The following is an 18,839-nucleotide window of genomic DNA, read 5'->3' on the forward strand; positions in this document are numbered from 1 at the left end:
AATCTGGGCCGGATAATTCGTCCGAGGGCTATGTCGTAGCCTCGTAGGCCCATTAGTAAATCGTTCTTTGGTCGGATAACGGGAATAAACCAAATTTATTCCACGTTTATTTCTGAAACTGGGGCCTTTTGGTTGTTCTATTCCTGATTTTTATCCGGCAAAAAGAAGGAAACTATAAACTTCAGAACTCGCGCTCCCTCACTCTGCACCCCCTTCGCTTCGCGCCATCGAACACACTGCCATGGTGAACTCTCTCTCTCTCTCTCTCTCTCTCTCTCTCTCTCTCTCAGCTTCATTCTCCTCCTCCCTCTGTCCTGCGCGTCCAATTCTTGTTCTTTATTTCTTGTAATTTTTGCGTCTAAACCCTAATCCTGATCTGCTTTCCTTCCTCCAGGATTACCTCAAAACCGTCGTCCCTTCGCAGCTCATAGGCGAACGCGGCTCTAATCTCGTCGTCATCAATCCAGGTAAAGAAACCCGAACCCTACTTTTCTTTTTCTCAACTTCTAGGATATCTGTTCCGATATAGTGTTGCAATCCAAGGATTCTTTAGCCTTTTTATTTGTCTGGAAGAACAATGCATGATGACTTCTGCGAATTACTCGCGAAATTTTTTCTGCCTCTCGTGTAGTCTCGTTTTTGTCATTTTTACAATTATCTGATTTATTAATTTGTTTTGTCTTGAAGGATCCGCAAATGTTAGGATAGGGCTTGCAAGTCAACAAGTGCCCTTCAATATCCCTCATTGTATTGCTCGGAATGTAAAAGGCTTGGACGAGGGAATGAAAAGAGCTGTAAAGGATCAGGTGATGAAGATTAGAATATTGTTAATTGTGAATGTAGACGGTCAAATTCAGTGTTAAACTAGTGACTTTGCCATTTCCTCTTTTTTTTCTCGGATACTTAGCTCTTTGTGGCTTGTGTGTTAGATGCTCAATTCTCAAGCAACTCCTGCTCAACAACTGGAGCGTGAGAAGGCATATGATATTGTATGGAAAGATTCCATGTTTTGGTTTTTGTATTGTCTTTTCAGGAAGATTATATTTTTTGAAAATTAGGAGGATTGCCTTTTGATTTCAGATTGCTTCTTTACTGAAAATACCATTTTTGGATGAAGAAGCAGCAAACAACAATTTTCCTCGTACGGTATGCTCAACTCAACTGTAGCCATCCATTGATTACATTAAAAGTGTGCTATAAGTTAATTATCAGTGGCTTTTCAACCCTATTTTTTCTTTTATAAGTTATCTATATCTGTCCATCATCTTGTATAGTGATGATGTTGCTTATATTTTTCTTAGATAGGGCGCATTGACGGCTATATGCCACATAGTAACAGAAATGATAGTACTTTCACTTGGACGACTGTGATGGAAAGGAATCCCGTATCATCCTCGGCGATAGGTAAACCAATTATCCAGTAACAAATTTAGCTACTTTATTTCTCGTTTTATTCAAGCAACTGAAATTTTGGAGTCAATAATATACACGTTTTTGGTGAGCTGCTCATATTGCACCCATTGTAATTTAATGATCTTATTGTTGTGGTTGCACTGTCAATGTTTTTATTTTCTTAGGAGTAGTTCTAAGTGTGGGTTGTAAAAGTCTTTGTTTGTTTGTGAATCATTTATAAAAATCAGAGGATGCTCAAAATGATTCCTTGGAAACTACAAGTGGCCATGGTAAAGAGCCTAGTTCTGAAGAGTACAAGTTCAAGGAGTTCATATGTGGAGAAGATGCGTTGAGAATTTCTCCTGTAGAGCCATATTGTCTATGTCGTCCCATCAGGCGAGGGCATTTTAATGTTTCTCAGCACTATCCTTCCCAGCAGGTATGCTTGCATTATATCACAATATTCTTGTATGTATAATGCACTATTGCACTCCTGTTTTCTATTTCTGACCTGCCTTAGATAGTAAAGAAAACAAGAATCATTTCAATTTGGTCAGTCCAATTTATCAGGATATTTTTTGTTTGAAATTGACACATTATTCATAAGGGTATTACAAATGAGTTATTTCTGGCTGTATTAGAGTCTGTAGAGATGCAAGTTCTTGGGCAGCTGAGTTGCATTGTATCAAAGTATTATCTTTCACTTTGCTCAAATAATGTGTTCCTTCTCAGTCTTGCTGGTATATTACAAAAGCAGTTTCATCTAGGTCTTCAGTCTTTCTACACTTAGTTTTCATGGGCTTAAGTTTTGCCTTGTACCAAATGATTGGTATGAATTTACTTACGCGTACCTGATGCGAACTTTTCAATAATAGTGAGTTTCCTTTGTTATACTGCAATATTGCATATAGATACTTTAGGATGAATAAGTGATGAAGTAATGTTGCAGAATGCATAATGTCATTGTATGCTACAGGTTTGTGAAGATTTATATACTATCTGGGACTGGATATTGATTGAGAAGTTGCATATTCAACCGTCAGATAGAAATATGTATTCTGCTATTCTTGTATTGCCAGAAACATTTGATAACCGTGGTATTCTTTCTAGCTTACTGTTGCTGCATTTGTCCTTGATAACTGCAGTTTCATTTTGTTGCTGTTATATACTTTGCATTGTATCTCCTGCTGGCGATTCTTGTCAATGTCAATTCAGGTGTTGTGATTTCATTTGCCTACTCAATTTTAGGAAAAGAGTTACAACTTGATCTTCTGTATGTTGTTTTCCTTTTGGGTATTAGTTAGACAAAGTTTAAGTAGACTTATATATGACATTAGTTCCTTCTAAAGAAATAAATTTTGCTTTTAACTTATCTGTGGATGTCTAGGGTATACTGTTTAAAAGTTTGTCTATTTATTATGCCTTTCTGATTAGTCACAAATGCTTGTAAATTTAGGTGGGTAGAATTTGTGTTTTGTACTTAATATTGGAATTGGATGCAAGTATCTAGCATTATAAAAGCAGGGTTAAATTCATAATATACAAGTTATCTTAAATGTATAAGACAGTGCTTATATGGATTTAGAGATACAGTTGAAAGTTATGCAATTATAGCTGGCCAAACATGGATAGTTATCTATATTTACCCATATGAACAAATTTAGATCCATATCTTGATAAACTTAGATTGGAAAATTAAAAACCTATTGCTTTTTGATAATTTTTAAACAAATTATGTGGTGCTGTTATACAATCCTTTTTAATGGTGGCTTACACAAGATTCCTATTCCAGAAGCCACTATAAAGCTAACAATGTCAACATAAAAGATTTAGCATGAGAACAATTAAGAATTACCTTTTTCACATCAATCTTGTTGTTTCACTTCGAAGATGTATCATGGTAGTGTATTTTTTTCTAAATCTCCTAAGGAAGGTATTATTTTTCATATTTTGGTTCATTTTGCATAAGACAAGGATACCACATGATCAGCTATAATTGTACATTGCTTTATTTTCAATATCTTTTCTGTTTATCTAGTTGAGGCACCTCTAATACGGATTCATATGTCATATAAATATTATTACATTCTTTATTACATAACTGCATTTTCCGTTTCTGCAACTGCTCGTGAAGTGATGCTTTTTTTGTATAATTTAAATATTTTTATGATTCTTCTGCAGAAATTAAAGAAATGCTTTCTATCGTATTGCGTGATTTAAGGTTCAGCACAGCGGTGGTTCACCAGGTTTGTGATGGATTGCACTTCCTGGTGGTCAAGTGTGAATATATGATTTTTTTCCCCTGAACCACGTTATGCTTCCTTTGAGGTTTAATGTCTTATTTATCAGCTAACTTTTTCATACTTAGATTCTATGAAGGAACAAGAGCATTTCATTCACAGTTTGGAGGTTGTATGATTGCAGTCCACCATATGGTTTATTGGTCCATTAGAGTGATATCGCATTCTAATCATTTTGTTTCTGCTCTTTCCTTGTAAGGTCTTGGAAATTTTATTAGCTGGTTTATTATTACTATATATGCATCCAGACAGGTAGATTCACATGAATGCATTGAAGTAATGAACATTTTAAGTTTTCATGGGAATGAGATATTTGGACATTATATGTTTATGGCAAGCCACACAATAATTATCTTATTCTACTGTTATAGTTTACTATTCTTTGTCTGTTGAAATGGACCTGGCCAACTGACGGGCCTAATTTAATAGATATTTGGACTCCTAACTTTCTCTGCCCCCAAGGCCAGAAACTATTCTCTTTCTACTTTTAGGTGTTCTCCTTTCCCAATATCTAATCATTTTATAACCAAATTTCTTCTTATAGGAAGGTCTAGCTGCAGCCTTTGGAAATGGATTATCAACAGCATGTGTCGTGAACATTGGTGCTCATATTACAACTATAACTTGTGTAGAGGCAAGAATCCTGATGTAATCTCTGTTTAAGTTTACTAGTCTTTCTCGTCATTATTCCATGTATGTAACAATTTGAGCATCTAGTCTTGTTTATAAAGAATCTACACTTGTCGGCTCTTGACTTTATTTTGTCTCCAGGATGGAGTAGCTTTGCCTTCTACAAGCATGACATTGCCATATGGTGGAGAGGTATAACAAGATACTAATTTTGTTTTGGATCTGACAAACTTCCTTCTATTTTTTCTTCATGCATGGTAGCATTAATAATAGTCCATATACTCTGGATATAGTTCTGCTACTTGGAGCCATTATCTTTCACTATCTCATCCGTCAATCAGTTGAACCAAATTCTTTCATTCTTGCAGGATATCTCAAGATGTCTTTTATGGGTTCAACGTCATCATCAGACATGGCCATCCATCCAGACCGATCCAATGGGCAAGCCTATTGATATGTTAATGCTCAACAAAATAAAAGAATCATATTGTCAGATTAGGGTGAGTTCTATATTATTAGTGAATCAGCAGATGATTCTATTTATTTCTCCATCGTCACTAAATTGCTGTCAAGCCTTCTAATTTCTGTTTTCCGAAACCATCATTTATGATGTTTTATTGTGTTCATTCCTTGATGTTCTTGTCCTGAGAATGCCTGCTGCCCTTTCAGCGTAGAAGAGAGGTTTTGTTAGTTAATGTACTTCTTGGTAATGTTTCTTACTTGTTTCGAGAATTCTCTTTAAGGTAATATTTGATTAATACTATAAATCATTTAGTTGTTAATTGTCCAGAAATCTATACCCTTTTTCTTTGTTTTTGTATCAAAGTATGAATGCTTTCTCAAATTTTTGTATCTTACAGGAGGGGGAATTTGATGCTGTTGCTGTAGTTCATTCGTATGAGCAAGACAGGCCTGTTGGTTCACATAAGACGAGACTGTCATCTCTAAATGTAATTCTTCTTGAATATGAATTGCACACTTGGTCCTACTACTAATTTTTCTTTAAATTCATTCTTTGGTGAACTCACGGATTATAAGATGAACTCATGCCCCTTTATTGAAGTGAGTTTTGTATATTGCTGGGCTATGCTGCTTGTAATATTCTTTACCATCATTTCCTGTTTTCATTACTGTGTGTTCTACATAAATGTCATTTTTTTAAGCATACCAACATAGATCCCTGTATCATACTAGCATTTGTTAATTAAATTATGTCTTACAAAACAAGATGATTTTTATGTTATTTTCCTTGACATGTATGCTGTCAGTTTGAATTCTTTGCCTAATTTTGGTCTATTTTATAAATTAGACTCTCTTTGTTGTGATGAACTGATTATTCATGTCAGGTTCCTCCTATGGGTCTCTTCTACCCAACGCTCTTTGTTAAAGAAGAGTACCCGCCACCTCCACGCTCTTGGTAAGATATCAGTTTTGTCACTTATTAATGGAAAGCATTTATTTCTGTCATCTATTAGTGCACTTGCATTGCGCTGTTATTAGGTTTCATGACTATGAAGATATGCTGGAAGATACTTGGCATATGGAGTTCTCTAGAAGGCCTGACATGCCAGATGGCCTTTATATGACTTCTAATGGTGCATTTAGCATGTGGGAGAACTACCCAGTATTTCCGACCAGGTCAAAGAAGGAAGAAAATGTTGGCCTTGCAGAGGCAATTTCTAGTAGTATACTTTCAACAGGTGATATTTTGCCTTTTTCTGCTTTTAGTTTTTACACAGTAGGAAATAATTGTTGTATTTTACTGGTGTTCTCTCATATTAAACTAGCAGGGCGCATTGATCTTCAAAGGAAGCTGTTCTCTAGCATTCAACTGGTAAGGTGAATGAAGCTTTTGAAAATGAAAATGATTACATGATTGACAGAGTACAGTTACTGTTTCAGATTGGTGGAGTAGCTCTGACAGCTGGTCTTGTGGGAACAGTGGAAGAAAGGTATTTAGTTCTATTTTGATGAAAATTGATTATATGCAGCTGTCAGCAGTAGAGGAGTGTAACTAACTGATCGCATTAGATGATGTTAAAGTTAATCCATACTTATGATTAAAAATCACATTGCTATTTTATCCTTGGTTCATGTAGCTCTCCTGACCTCTTATTTCTCTCTCTGTTCACCTTATATACTTTGTACTTAAGTCATCATAAATTTTTTGTTTATGGTGAGTAATAAATACATTTTAAAAGGTAAATCACCATACATTCTTGCAGTTGTGAATTGTTTATGTGCAATTTCGCATTTAGAAAGTGAAACCGCCTTTGTCTATGTTTTTAAAAATATGCTCGACAGCTCGAATATGCACTCTAGGTGGATTTTATACTTTCTTGTGTATATAAAAAAAATCCCAAATTATTTTCACAATAGGAGCTAGCTAAAACTTAATTGAGCAATTACATTTTGCTCCTATATGACCTTGGACTTGGACAAGTTTGGCCTGAAACTAGTGGTAGAAGCTGAAAGGAACTAGTTGGAACCAAAACTACTGGAACTTCCTGAAATGCTGAAACTGACATATCTTTTAAGTTTTTGTTATAGGTGAACTGTAAATGTATATTGTCTTCATTCTCTGCATTACTTATATCCTTCTTGAAGTTAAGCTTTGTTCTTGCATTAAAATGAGAGATGTAGTTGATGTAATCAGAATTGGATGCCTCAATTTTCTTTTCCTTCTGAGCAGTGAGCAGTAGTATCTAACCAGTGGTTAGTTGATTTTGAATTAAAGACTGTTGTCTTTGCTTATATCTGTAATCTTGGCATTTTTTGCTTTCAGGGTTCTGCATGCTATTCCATCAAATGAAGCAATTGACACAGTTGAGGTCAGCATCTGCCCATAGATGTGTAGTTGAAACAGAAAATTCTTTAGTGGAAAGCCTGTTCAAATGTTTCGACAACCTTTTGCAACCTATATTTAATCTTAAGTTGTCATATTTTTAATTCATCACAAAAAAATTTCACCTTTATTTTTCTTCAGATTTAAGTGTTTGCAAATTTAGATATTTCTAAAAGAAGAGATTTACTATAGCTGAATTGCTAATCTTTCTAGAAACACAATTGTTCAGTTATGCTCTGATCAGTACATCTATTAATTCTTTTGTTCTCAAATGCAAGTTCCAATAGTTAAGGTGTTTTTTTAAAGCTAATCTCTGTTTCTTCTATTATGCAAGACAATTGATTTTTTTTATTGTAATTTGAGCAGGTGCTGCAATCAAGAAGTGATCCACAATTTGTATCATGGAAGGGAGGAGCAGTAAGTCTTGTCTATCCTTATTGACCATATACTTTTTAGTACCATGTTGTGCCCATGCAGTAAGTGGATGCATGTACTTCTCAAGATATATTCATTGTTGATCTTCTTCCCCATTCTGGATAGTGGATTGAATATCCTTGCTGTCATTCTGAATAGTAGTTCTTACTGTTGATTCTTTTTTTTTCTTTATACTAAAATGGGGAAGTTTTTAAACTTTTATGGCACTTACATATAAGAATCTTTTATGTCGTCTTTTTTTTGCAATTGCAATGCAAATCAGGAATCCATTGTAGATTTATATATATATTCTGCAAAACTTCTTTGTTTGGCAAGTGATCAATTTGCAGAGCTTATATGTTTATCCTAAATTAAAATTTTCCTGATATCAGATTCTTGGCATCCTTGATTTTGGGCGAGAGGCTTGGATTCATAGAGAGGACTGGATTCGAAATGGTATTCCCATTGGGAGTGGCAGAAAGTACAAAGATTCATACTTCCTTCAAGCACAGGCGATGTGTTATTATAATTCCTGACAGGTAGTTTATGTCATGTCTAGCTTTTACCTCAAATTGATCCTTCTCTGTGCCTGTGTCAAGAAGTGGTTTCTAGGCAAGGAATATATATATAGCTAGCTTGACTAGAAAGAATTTTTTCTGATGTCTTCATTTTAGGTAATGCCTTAACTGGTGAATCCTTGGATAGTTTTTCCACACTTAAGAAATAAAATTCACACTCATTGATGTGCTTGATCAGTTGCACATTTAAGTTCTCGAAAGTTTTTTTATTTTTTATTTGAGAGAGAGAGAATTTAGTAGGAGATTTATATGCATTAGCCTTTTGTAGATTCATTTCATTGTTGGGTTTTCAACATTACTTAACACGTGTATCCCTACTTTGCTTGATCAGTTGCACATTTAAGTTCTCGAAAGTTTCTTCTTTGAGAGAGAATTTAGTAGGAGATTTATATGCATAAGCCTTTTGTAGATTCATTTCATTGTTGGGTTTTCAACATTACTTAACGCTCGCGTATCCCTACTGTATGTCTCTTTATTCTGATCTTATACATGTTTTTGAGCGCTAAGCATGGGTTACCCCCTTTTCAGCCTGGCCTGGCACAATTTAATGACAAACAGATGCACGGTTGAGTTACTATTGGATTGGAGAATTGCCAGACTCGTACCTACATGATTAAGGTTACTCTTGTCTGGAGTTGTAAGGTGATCTACTGATTGTATTCGATGTAATGCACAATGGAATGATAATCTACGTACTCGTTGTTTATCACGATGGTGCACACGAATGGTGGCTGGGAGTCACAACGGCAAGACATTTGAAATGGGAGGATGAGTGATGCTTCAGAAACAACATGAAACATTTGCCGAAGTCATTTGCTAAGAAAGTTTTGTTTTCGTATTTCTCAGGCTTTACTATTATCCCTTGATTACGTAATGATCTATGTAAATAAAGATGATTTCTTATGCTTGCCTGCCCATAAATTTTTCCTCTTAAATTGTTATTTTCAAATGATTAAACTGCCATTTCTGAGGTGCAACCGCATCCGTTTGCTTGAGTTCATCTGTGCATGACTATGTGGTTATGTTGTTGATACTTGATAGCATCACTACATCTCTGGGAAAACGAAAAAACTCTTATTTTTAAGTCCCCTCTACTACTGAAAGCGGATGCTCTGCAGGTCTCTATCCAGGAATTTCCTACACGACAAGTACTAATCCCAACACTTAGAAATCCTCTCCTCCAAATTCCCCACCGCTTCCTTACGCGTTTCTTCCTTTATTCACCAAAGCCAGTTCAGATCCACGTCTTCTTCCGGTCAAAAGGCTTAACTTGTTCAACTATTTTAGCCCTTGAGGCGAGGAGAGTTGGGACTAGTAGAGGTGATGATGCCATTGTTTGTCCTAAGTGGATAATTTAACACATACATACATGCATATTATTTTAGGGTTTAGGGCGTCATGGACTTAGAAAAATTGCCCCTATAGCAGACTACACTAAAAAGAATAAATAATAGTTCGTAGATGGGGTTTGAAAGCAAAGGGATTACGTTGTGTCATGCGACCAGTAGGCAGGACCGCTCGTGTGGCCTTCTATGTCCCCAATTTTTATTTGGAAAGAAAAAAGAAGTTAATTAAAAGGATTAATTATGAGGATAGGTAAATGTACACATGTGCACCTTAATAGTCTTTGATTAGGCTTGACAATGACCCAAGTGGCCGAAGGAAGATGACAGGATCCAATACAGTACTGTATATAAGTCCAAATGTATCGTACGCTTCGTAGTGGAATTTTTTCATCCTACACCCTGTATTTTCTTATTATATCATAGAAAATGTTCTACCTGGAGTGTCCAGTAACAACTATAGGGGATAGTTCAAGGTGCTTTTTGGAATTTAAAGTAGTTAAAAAGATAAATATACATAGAGCAAGGTGTGAAACGAAAAGATATGCTAAATATGAATTGGATACAGGTGTACCGAAGCTAGCCGCGTGTGTATACAGGCTGGTTCCACTTTTAGATGAGTCAGACGTGTCCGCTTCCACGTGTCACGCACACCGACACAACGATCTCATCGAAATCAAGAACTTGGAAGCAAGATGATTAAGTGATCTATAATTACTAATCCCATAAACCATAGTGAGCTATGCATGCCATCTAACTCCTTAATTATATTTCCAACCTAGACGAGAAAGATCGCCACGCCAACTAGATTAATTAGTTGTTAAGTAATTTAAAATTCTTGGAAGGTAGAAGGAAACAAAGAAACCCTAGAATTTGGGCAATCATCTAAACACGTGCGGTGGCCCCCCCCCACCTATGACTTCAATGTCGGCTTGACCGGCCTACTTAGACCGGTTTCGGTTACTTTGCACCACCTCCTTTGACCAACCTCCAATCTCGCACCCGAATAACTATCCAGAATAAACTATTCACTATTCCCCCGCCTTTCCGCTATTCCAGGAATAAATGGGCAAATTTTAGCGGGCAATTCCGGGTGGCTGTAAATTTTAAGCAGAGATAATCTATCCGTAGGTTCGCAAATAAATAGCATGCCTTTAAATTTCAAAATTTAGTTCATTATTAACTACACTTACAGCGTTAATTATGTGTATTAATTGCGGGGAAGGCATGCGATAAGTACATATGGCACATATATATATGTAAAGTCTTCATAGATTTTTGTTTGTTTGTTTAAGCAATGATTAATTAGTGCGTATGTTATTAGTAACAACCTTATCACTACTACGTGGCATGCATAGTCGCAACAACTCTTAACAAACTTGTAATTAGTATAGATTTAATCTTTTTGATTTCATGCTGTATTAAAGTTTCATTTTTCGAGATAACCACCCAATGATCAGTACTTGACTATGATAGAGGATTATAAAAAAAATGAAATCAATTGAACAAATAATGATAATAATAAAAACTGTCGTTAATTAATCAAATAATAAACATCTCGAATTCCGCTTATTGTCTCCCATGGAGAAGATACACATCCTATTGATAGATGTGACAAGCTCCAATGGCTTAGCTAAGCTGATCAAGATTTATATCGACTTAATTATCATTAGAAAGTACTTCTTGAATTGGCCCATCAAATGGCTATTAATTGTTCAACAAACAAATGAATTAATAAGCATTAATAAATAAAGAACAAAACTAGAAATTAAGAACAAACTAATGAAGCTTGTAGCCCATCTGGGCGACCGAGCCAAATTTATTATCCATCGAACTGTGATGCACAGTCCTCTTATTCTACTTCTTATAAGCAAGCAGCCGGTGCACTTCCTAGCCCTACAAGGAAACTAAGAAATTATACTAGCTATCAAGTCAAGGATCAACCTGATCACAATAACAAAAGATGGCAGGATTTGGTTCTCCCTGTGGAGCTTGCAAGTTCCTCAGAAGGAAGTGCGTCCGGGGTTGTGTCTTCGCCCCTTACTTCAGCCATGAACAAGGCGCCGCGCACTTCACCGCCATCCATAAAGTCTTCGGGGCGAGCAACGTCTCGAAGCTTCTCATGCACCTCCCGGAGTCCGACCGCTCCGAGGCGGCGGTCACCATCTCGTACGAGGCTCAAGCTAGGCTGCAGGATCCTATCTACGGCTGCGTCGCCCATATTTTCGCCTTACAGCAACAAGTGAGTGCCTTACCCCCCATTCAGTCATTTCAACAAACACTTTTGTGCAACTTTCTATTGTACTGATATTTTATCTTCATTGTATAGGTTGTGAATCTACAAGCACAACTAGCCTCTTTCAAAGATCAAGCAGCCTGTGGGCTTAAGGATGGCTTTGGTAATGCCGCTCCTTTAATTCCGGATTCCTCGACAAACGCTGAGAATTTGAACTTGTACAACAATGGGGTCTTTTACTCCGATTGCATGCAGACTCCTCAGAACCAGCCGATGTCGATGAACGTTGCAGAGAACTCCTCTAATGCCATGGCATCTCTCGAGATGCAACTGCAAGCAAGCACTTGGAGGTCAGAATACCATGACATGGAGGAGTTTGAATCAGATGCCTATGCTTACCTTTTTCACCAATGAGAAAGGTTGAGCGATGAATGCATGAAGCTTCTATATATCAGTTACACCACATTCATGTTAGTTAGTAACTAGCCTCACAAGGTGTGTGCCATTTGTACTCATATTTAGTAGATGATTATATATGAGTGGGTATAAAATTTAGTTCATTCTCTTCATCTATTATATTGTAACTAGCTATTAAAGTTGAAGCTCCTATATATTTGTAAATATTATGATGATGATTATATATATATATATATATACACTTTTTGATGTTGAGAGAAAATCATGGGTAAGTATTTAAGTTCCATTCCAAAATCGATCAATTACGAGGCTTACACACATAATTGGCCACTTAGGTTTGACATAATCAAGAACACTAGCATCAGTGTATCAATATGAACACATACACACACATACACGAGAATGCAGCCTAAAACTTCAAGTATTTCACAAGATTGGGGAACACATAGATGCACAAGTATGTTAGGGGACTCAACAGTACCACTAGATGCATGAGGTGATTACCAAGATGAGAAGAAAAATATAACTCGAACTAATAACTCGGTTGCCAGCTAACATAATCACCTCTACTCCTTAGAACTTTTAATTCTAAGAGATAGAAGACTGAGAGAGCAAAAGGAAGAAGATGAGACTAAATAACCCCTTGAGGACCAATATCCACATCAAGCCTGGATGGGCAAAAACACCTCTCACTAACTCATTATCCCCTTTTCAACCACAAGAGGAAGAAAATGAAATGAGAATGTATCTACTTCACAACCCATAAGAGAGAGAGAGAGAGAGACTCTCTCTCTCTCTCTCTCTCTCTCTCTCTCTCTCTCTCTCTTTCCCTTGCTCCAAACCTACGAAGAAGAGAAGCCAAGAGCTATGGCTATGTTAGGAAAACCCTAGCAGAGTTAAGTCGCTTAATAAATATTATGATGAAGATATTATCCACCATCAAAGATTTCATTTCAGAAACATTTCGCAATTGCATACACTAGTAATATATAATCGACTAGTTTTTCTACGAGGAATTGTTGTTCCCTTTTAACTTTCTAAATCAATTTACTTTTATAGCAGAATAATATTACTCGATAATAATCAGGAATTAGGCCTCTTAGCATAAGGTCCAACAAATAAGCTATCGTAAAAGCCTACATTATATAATGGGCCATTATAACGGCCCATATAATCTAAAGCCGCGTACGGATCACACAAGGCCCAATAAGAAAGTTTGGGGTCACCCATCAAAACTTTTAACAATATCATAATTGTAGTTAGCTTTTAACATAAGGTTAACTTTTATACAAGGCCAAAATATTTCTTTTTCTTTAATCTACTTTTAGTTTGAACTAACTATGCTTAGTTAGATTTAACCCGACAAAACAATATTTTTAAAATAGATTAATAATAAGAATGTAGTGGCAATTACGTAAAGATATCTAAAAATAATGGATTTGGATTGTGTCACGGTTGGGTTAATCAGATCCCAAGACAGACATTTAACTAATGAAATAGTTTTGCTTCCATAGTGAGAACTTAATTTTGACTAGCCTTTTTATATGTCTCTTCAAGTGCACGTAAAACCCCTAGCCATAGGACCCCTATGTTCGTGAAATCTAGCTTTAAAATTAATACCCAATTCCTCAAGCTCAACGCCTTGCTCATTCCAAAGCTTGGTATCATATTAGAGGTCAAAGATAGACGGCAAACGTATATTCTAATTACCTCGCTAATTAAAGTTTGTGCATACAAAAGTCTCATGACTTGATTCAATAAAAATGATCATTTAAAGTCGTCTATTTAGGAAGAAATATTTAGCTTTACGCGTAATCTCGAATTGCGGAATTTTATTACTTCTAGAGTACTATAATCCACATGTTAATAAATGGTCATATATGTGGCCTTTTTTGTAATAGTTATCTATAACATGATGGTCATATTGATCATGGATTAAAAAGGATTATATAGGCCTAGATTTATATTTGATGCGATTTGTATATTAATGAGATCGATGTTAGGTAAAACTACATAGCCTTTTGCCATTATATTGGATGGAGTAGGTGGTGGATTAGTTCCTATTTTTATGCTTAACCACGAATACAGTGGCTGATTAGGCAGTTGAGAGAAAGCAAATGGCCCACCATTTAGCTCTAATGCATATCATTAGTACTCAAAGAAAGGTTAGAGCTTATCTAGAAATCAAGCGTATTAATTATATAATAATACTACTACAACAACAAAGCTATCAGGTGCTTGCTTTGCTCTCTAAATTTCTACAGCTTAACTCTGGACTTTGTCTAAGAGTCTACAATTTCAAGATTCTTTACTCATTCCGTAAGCCAAAAGGAAAGGCATTAATTGAACAGTTATATATTATTCAAATGATGACAAATAACACCAGAATATAAGGATCAAAGGACTAAGCAGCTGATAGAAACTTGTAGCCTTGTAGATGATCATCTATTTATCATGAAGTCATTCAAAACAATAAACATTTAGAAGTTAAGATTGTCATAGAAGTTAATGTTATTCCATGCAACTCTACCAACACCATTAGCTCAAGATTCCTCCTCTCATCTCCTTGTATATACAACTAGCTAGCTCGTTGAAATTTTTCGGCATGGTAATTAAAAGTTAAAAAAAGACTAGCTAGTTAGCTAACTCCCCATCATCCTTAGAGCCAAAGCTTGGAGCTCTCCAAGTTCATCCTGTGTTCCTCTCCTCTTGCTGTTTGAGAAGTAGTCCTCCTTAAAAAGCATCTCTCGCATTGGCAAAATTCCAACAATTGAACTTTGATCAATGCAATCCAGGGAGCTCTGTGGAGACAATGATTCGGCAAACAAGTTTGGCTGGAAAAGAGGGTTTGCTATGTTCCCTTGCATCTGATTCCCAATTGCTTGCGAATCCATCGCCTTACGAGCTATCTGCGCCTTTGCTTGCATTAACTGCAACTGCAAGCTTGCCACCTACAACAAACCAACATGAGAATATATATAAGCTACACCACAATAAGCTAGTGCATTAATTCATCTTCAAAGGACTAAATCATATCTTTAAGTGCATAAAATTGTCGTGTAAATTTGATATTCAAAGCCATAGGACTAACTACTATAATATAATATAAGATTAGGTTTTCTTCTTAACCCTCTAAACCTATCAGAAATTCCTTATTTTGCTTCATGTGAATGTCAATCACAGAAGTGCAATTGAAGAGGGGACATAAGATCCTCTGCAAGCGGATCCATGCATGCATGCACGTACGCACTCATGTAATTAACGAAGAATATATATATATATATATATATATAGAGAGAGAGAGAGAGAGAGAGAGAGAGAGAGAGAGAGAGAGAGAGAGAGAGAGAGAGAGAGTATATACCTGCTGCTGTAAGGCAAAGATATGGGCCACACAACCATAGACAGGATCCCTGAGCCTGGCCTGCGCCTCGTAGGCAACGGTGACGATCGCCTCACACCGGTCGGCGACCGGCAGGTGGAGGAGCAGCTTCGACACGTTACTCGCCCCGAACACCTTATGAATCGCCGCGAAGCGTGCCGCCCCTTGCTCCGAGCAAAAATACGGCGCAAAGATGCAGTCGGCGACGCACTTGCGGCGGAGGAACTTGCATGCGCCGCATGGAGAAGACATGCTGCTAGTAATTTTGCACTGGAAGCTACTAGTACTAGTACTAGTACAAAGCATGCAACACAAGCATTAACGCAAATATGTGATGAGCGTGTGGAGATTGGGATTGAGATTTTATAGAAGAAGGGGAGGGGAGGGTGAGGGACATGGGATGTTGAGAGATGTAGGGTTCTAAGGGGACAAGGAGTTAATGAGAGGTAGAGAAGGAGATGGGGTGGGTTTCTATAGAATTAATTAATTAGATTGTGATATGGTTAAGGGGTTTGATAGGGTTTTATACAAATGAGTGGGAGGGGGAGTTGTTTTGTGAGATGCTATGATTTTAAAGTGATTTCGTTCAAATTTTATTAAAAAAAAATTGGAATTGTAACGCCTTTTGTCCGCCGAACGCCGCACTTTGAGACTGCCGATCGATGTGCGGTGCCGGTGTTGCTTTCGTGCGCGCAAAGCCATCACCGCCAGCTGCCGGTCACTCTCTTTACACTTTTCACCTTACACCCTGCATTTGTACGAATTTGCGATAGGCCACTCTCTTAAAACTTTTAATACAAATGGTCGTAAGTTGGGCACTGGTAGGGTTGGAGTATGAGTATGACCCTTCTTTTTTCAGTACATGAGAATTTGATGTACAAGAGGTGCTTTTCGGAAAGAACAAAGTTTAATTAGCTTTATTCTAGGGTCTAGGATGTAATAATTAAGCAGATGCTAATGTAGTCCAGCTGTTATGTTTTTACTGTGTCTAAGATGAAATAATTAACATATTTTGGCCGACTCACGAGACTCTCGTGTCAATTAAGCTCTTGCCTCTTGGTGTGACAAACTATTTTAAATTATTTTGGGCTCAAATTCCGGTTCATTAGCATGGGCATATTAGAGAGGTTGAGCCTTTGGCCCAGAATGAAAAGAAAAAGGCCTAATGGGCTAATCCGGCCCAAGCCCAACCTCCTAAACAAGGTGCTAGTGGCCTCGGCCCAAGTATGGCCCAAATACAATTTGGGGTCGAGTGGTAGATGGTGAGACTAATATATATTTTTTATGTTGTTGAAATGATGAGACTAATAAAATAGATAGAGATAGCGTTGGAGTTTTACTTTAAGAAGGAAAAGTTTTATTAAAGAAAACAAAAGAGGTGGCCCTCCCCTGATTTCACCTCAAAATCACATCACATCTTCTCTTACGTGTCCAAGTGCTTGCCACCTGCCCACGCGCATCCGGCCCTACACGAAGCCCTAGTCTTTTCTTTTCTTCTCTTCCAACTCCCTCTACTTCCATAGTAGGACTGTTCCAATGCATTACCAATGAATCCAAAATCAAAGTGGCTTAGCACCAGCACAGCATCTAAAAGCAGCAGCGATTATATAATTTTTATTCCAAAATTGCACGAACCAATCCTTTCCTTTTTTTTCCTCTCTAATGAAGTAGCCCTTCTATTTGTTAGTTGTTACACCCACTTGGCCTCCTCTTCTCTGTAGAACCCAAGTAGAGGTAGAGAGTGCTCCACTGCCTGTCTACAGGTACAACTAAGAGTATTAGATATAAACAATGAAACAGAGAGAGAGAGAGAGAGAGAGAGAGTGGTCTTCATAGTCTTCTTGGTTGTTGTTACCTTACTTTTCTCCTTTAATTAGAGTAGACTTAGCATATAATTAACCAATCCTAGAGCCCATCATAAAGAAAGAAAGAAAGAAAGAAAGAAAGAAAGAAAGAAAGAAAGAAAGAAAGAAAGAAGGAAAGAAGGAGTTGGGAATTTTAATCCAAGAAGCTGGCGAATCGTTGGTGGAGCGGCCACTTGGGCCTTGCCGGCGCCGACTCGTCGTCTCTGGGCCTCTCCAGTCCTGACAAGATGAAGGAGGAGATGCAGAACAAAGAGAGACATCATCGTCATCATCATCATCATCATCATCATAATCAGGATGACGAAGAGGACGACAGAGAGAACGGGGATGGAGACGAGCCGAGAGAAGGGGCGGTGGACGTAGGCAGCCGCCGACCACGCGGACGCCCACCCGGATCCAAAAACAAGCCGAAGCCCCCGATAATCATCACCCACGACAGCCCCAACGCGCTCCGCAGCCACGTCATGGAGGTCTCCACCGGGGCCGACATCGCTGACAGCATCACCCAGTTCGCCCGCCGCCGCCAGCGCGGCGTCTGCGTCCTCAGCGCGGCCGGGGCGGTCGCTAACGTGACCTTACGGCAGCCAGCTACCCCCGGTGCCGTCGTGCCGCTGCACGGGCGGTTCGAGATCTTATCCCTGACCGGCACGTTTCTCCCCGGGCCGACATCGACGGGTTCCACCGGGCTGACAGTCTACCTGGCCGGCGGGCAGGGGCAGGTGGTGGGGGGCAGCGTCGTCGGCCCCCTCGTCGCCGCTGGGCCGGTCATGGTGGTGGCCGCCACGTTCGCCACTGCCACCTACGAGCGGTTGCCCCTCGAGGAAAACGAGGAAGACGTAGATCTCAATGGAAGACAATTCCCCAGCGGCGGCCAATTGCCGGATCCGTCGTCGCTGCCTTTGTTCAGTTTGCCGACGTCGCACGACGCCTTCCCTTGGCGGCCGCCGTACTAGAAGAAGAAATTTAAAGGCTAAGGTGATCATCGATCTATTAAAGTGTAATGATATGATACTCTCATGGTGAGCTTTCCAACTTAATTGATCTGTTTTCCTTTGTTAGGTTTGCATGATGATGTAGAATTTATTAAGCTATAGTTGTTCATAACTGTTGAAGATTTTAGTGTGGATTAATTAATCAAAATGAGAAGCAGCAATCATGGCTGCCTCATACTCTTATCACTTCTTTCTTCTTTTCTTATTGTTCTGCCCTCCATATACTGCTAATTAATTTAGAGATTTATTGCCGTCTCTTTAACTCCTCTACTCCATGCTAATACTGCATGCAACCAATTTGTTCCCTTTTCTATATGTTCTATATATTGCACATCGACTCTGTGTTTATATGTACAATGAATAAGTTTGCTTGAGTAAAAATAAGCAGAAGCTAGCATTGAGCCGGTAGAGAAATATTTAGATGAAGTACTTTGATAGAGGTACAAAA

The 18,839-nt window shown here is 38.0% G+C and overlaps 4 protein-coding genes across 5 annotated transcripts; 3 read left to right on the forward strand and 1 right to left on the reverse strand.

The window, feature by feature from the left end:
• Positions 1-97: 97 nt before the first annotated feature.
• LOC140798488 (actin-related protein 9) lies at positions 98-9,154 on the forward strand. Of its 2 annotated transcripts, none has more exons than XM_073152335.1 (21): positions 98-244; positions 395-467; positions 688-806; positions 930-989; positions 1,081-1,146; positions 1,302-1,404; positions 1,641-1,831; positions 2,369-2,489; positions 3,574-3,638; positions 4,237-4,326; positions 4,464-4,514; positions 4,691-4,822; positions 5,183-5,272; positions 5,669-5,739; positions 5,823-6,022; positions 6,113-6,156; positions 6,225-6,274; positions 7,108-7,153; positions 7,534-7,584; positions 7,974-8,120; positions 8,688-9,154. In XM_073152335.1, the coding sequence occupies exons 1-20, from the start codon at positions 242-244 to the stop codon at positions 8,115-8,117; spliced, it is 1,770 nt and encodes a 589-aa protein (XP_073008436.1). In that variant the 5' UTR covers positions 98-241; the 3' UTR covers positions 8,118-8,120; positions 8,688-9,154. The 2 variants fall into 2 exon arrangements, with proteins under 2 accessions (XP_073008436.1, XP_073008435.1); XM_073152334.1 differs by having other exon boundaries at positions 108-244; positions 6,110-6,156.
• Positions 9,155-11,465: 2,311 nt separating this feature from the next.
• LOC140798525 (LOB domain-containing protein CRL1-like) lies at positions 11,466-12,152 on the forward strand. The gene is made up of 2 exons (XM_073152381.1): positions 11,466-11,744; positions 11,832-12,152. The coding sequence occupies exons 1-2, from the start codon at positions 11,466-11,468 to the stop codon at positions 12,150-12,152; spliced, it is 600 nt and encodes a 199-aa protein (XP_073008482.1).
• A 2,533-nt stretch (positions 12,153-14,685) lies between these two features.
• LOC140799191 (LOB domain-containing protein 16-like) lies at positions 14,686-15,954 on the reverse strand. Its single transcript, XM_073153371.1, has 2 exons — positions 15,517-15,954; positions 14,686-15,106 (listed from the first exon to the last, which is right to left on the reverse strand). Exons 1-2 carry the CDS (start codon positions 15,838-15,840, stop codon positions 14,798-14,800), a joined length of 633 nt encoding a protein of 210 aa, XP_073009472.1. The 5' UTR covers positions 15,841-15,954; the 3' UTR covers positions 14,686-14,797.
• Positions 15,955-17,059: 1,105 nt separating this feature from the next.
• On the forward strand, positions 17,060-18,577 carry LOC140798460 (AT-hook motif nuclear-localized protein 20-like). Its single transcript, XM_073152294.1, has one exon. It carries the CDS (start codon positions 17,627-17,629, stop codon positions 18,350-18,352), a length of 726 nt encoding a protein of 241 aa, XP_073008395.1. The 5' UTR covers positions 17,060-17,626; the 3' UTR covers positions 18,353-18,577.
• The last annotated feature ends 262 nt before the right edge of the window (positions 18,578-18,839 follow it).

The sequence above is a fragment of the Typha latifolia genome, chromosome 12 (genome assembly GCF_019914945.1).
Source record: "Typha latifolia isolate L0001 chromosome 12, TyphaL0001v2, whole genome shotgun sequence".
In the NCBI taxonomy this organism is placed as follows: Eukaryota; Viridiplantae; Streptophyta; class Magnoliopsida; order Poales; family Typhaceae; genus Typha; species Typha latifolia.

What these genes read in the sequence shown, in the direction of transcription:
- LOC140798488 (XM_073152334.1), top strand. An exon ending in CAACTATAACTTGTGTAGAG is followed by an intron (nt 4,327 to 4,463) that starts GCAAGAATCCTG and finishes TTTTGTCTCCAG; the next exon opens with GATGGAGTAGCTTTGCCTTC. An exon ending in TATCATGGAAGGGAGGAGCA is followed by an intron (nt 7,585 to 7,973) that starts GTAAGTCTTGTC and finishes TCCTGATATCAG; the next exon opens with ATTCTTGGCATCCTTGATTT.
- LOC140799191 (XM_073153371.1), bottom strand. Translation starts at nt 15,840, where the DNA reads ATGCTTTGTACTAGTACTAGTACTAGTAGCTTCCAGTGCAAAATTACT. An exon ending in TCTTTGCCTTACAGCAGCAG is followed by an intron (nt 15,107 to 15,516) that starts GTATATACTCTC and finishes GGTTTGTTGTAG; the next exon opens with GTGGCAAGCTTGCAGTTGCA.
- LOC140798525 (XM_073152381.1), top strand. Translation starts at nt 11,466, where the DNA reads ATGGCAGGATTTGGTTCTCCCTGTGGAGCTTGCAAGTTCCTCAGAAGG. An exon ending in TTTTCGCCTTACAGCAACAA is followed by an intron (nt 11,745 to 11,831) that starts GTGAGTGCCTTA and finishes TTCATTGTATAG; the next exon opens with GTTGTGAATCTACAAGCACA.
- LOC140798460 (XM_073152294.1), top strand. Translation starts at nt 17,627, where the DNA reads ATGAAGGAGGAGATGCAGAACAAAGAGAGACATCATCGTCATCATCAT.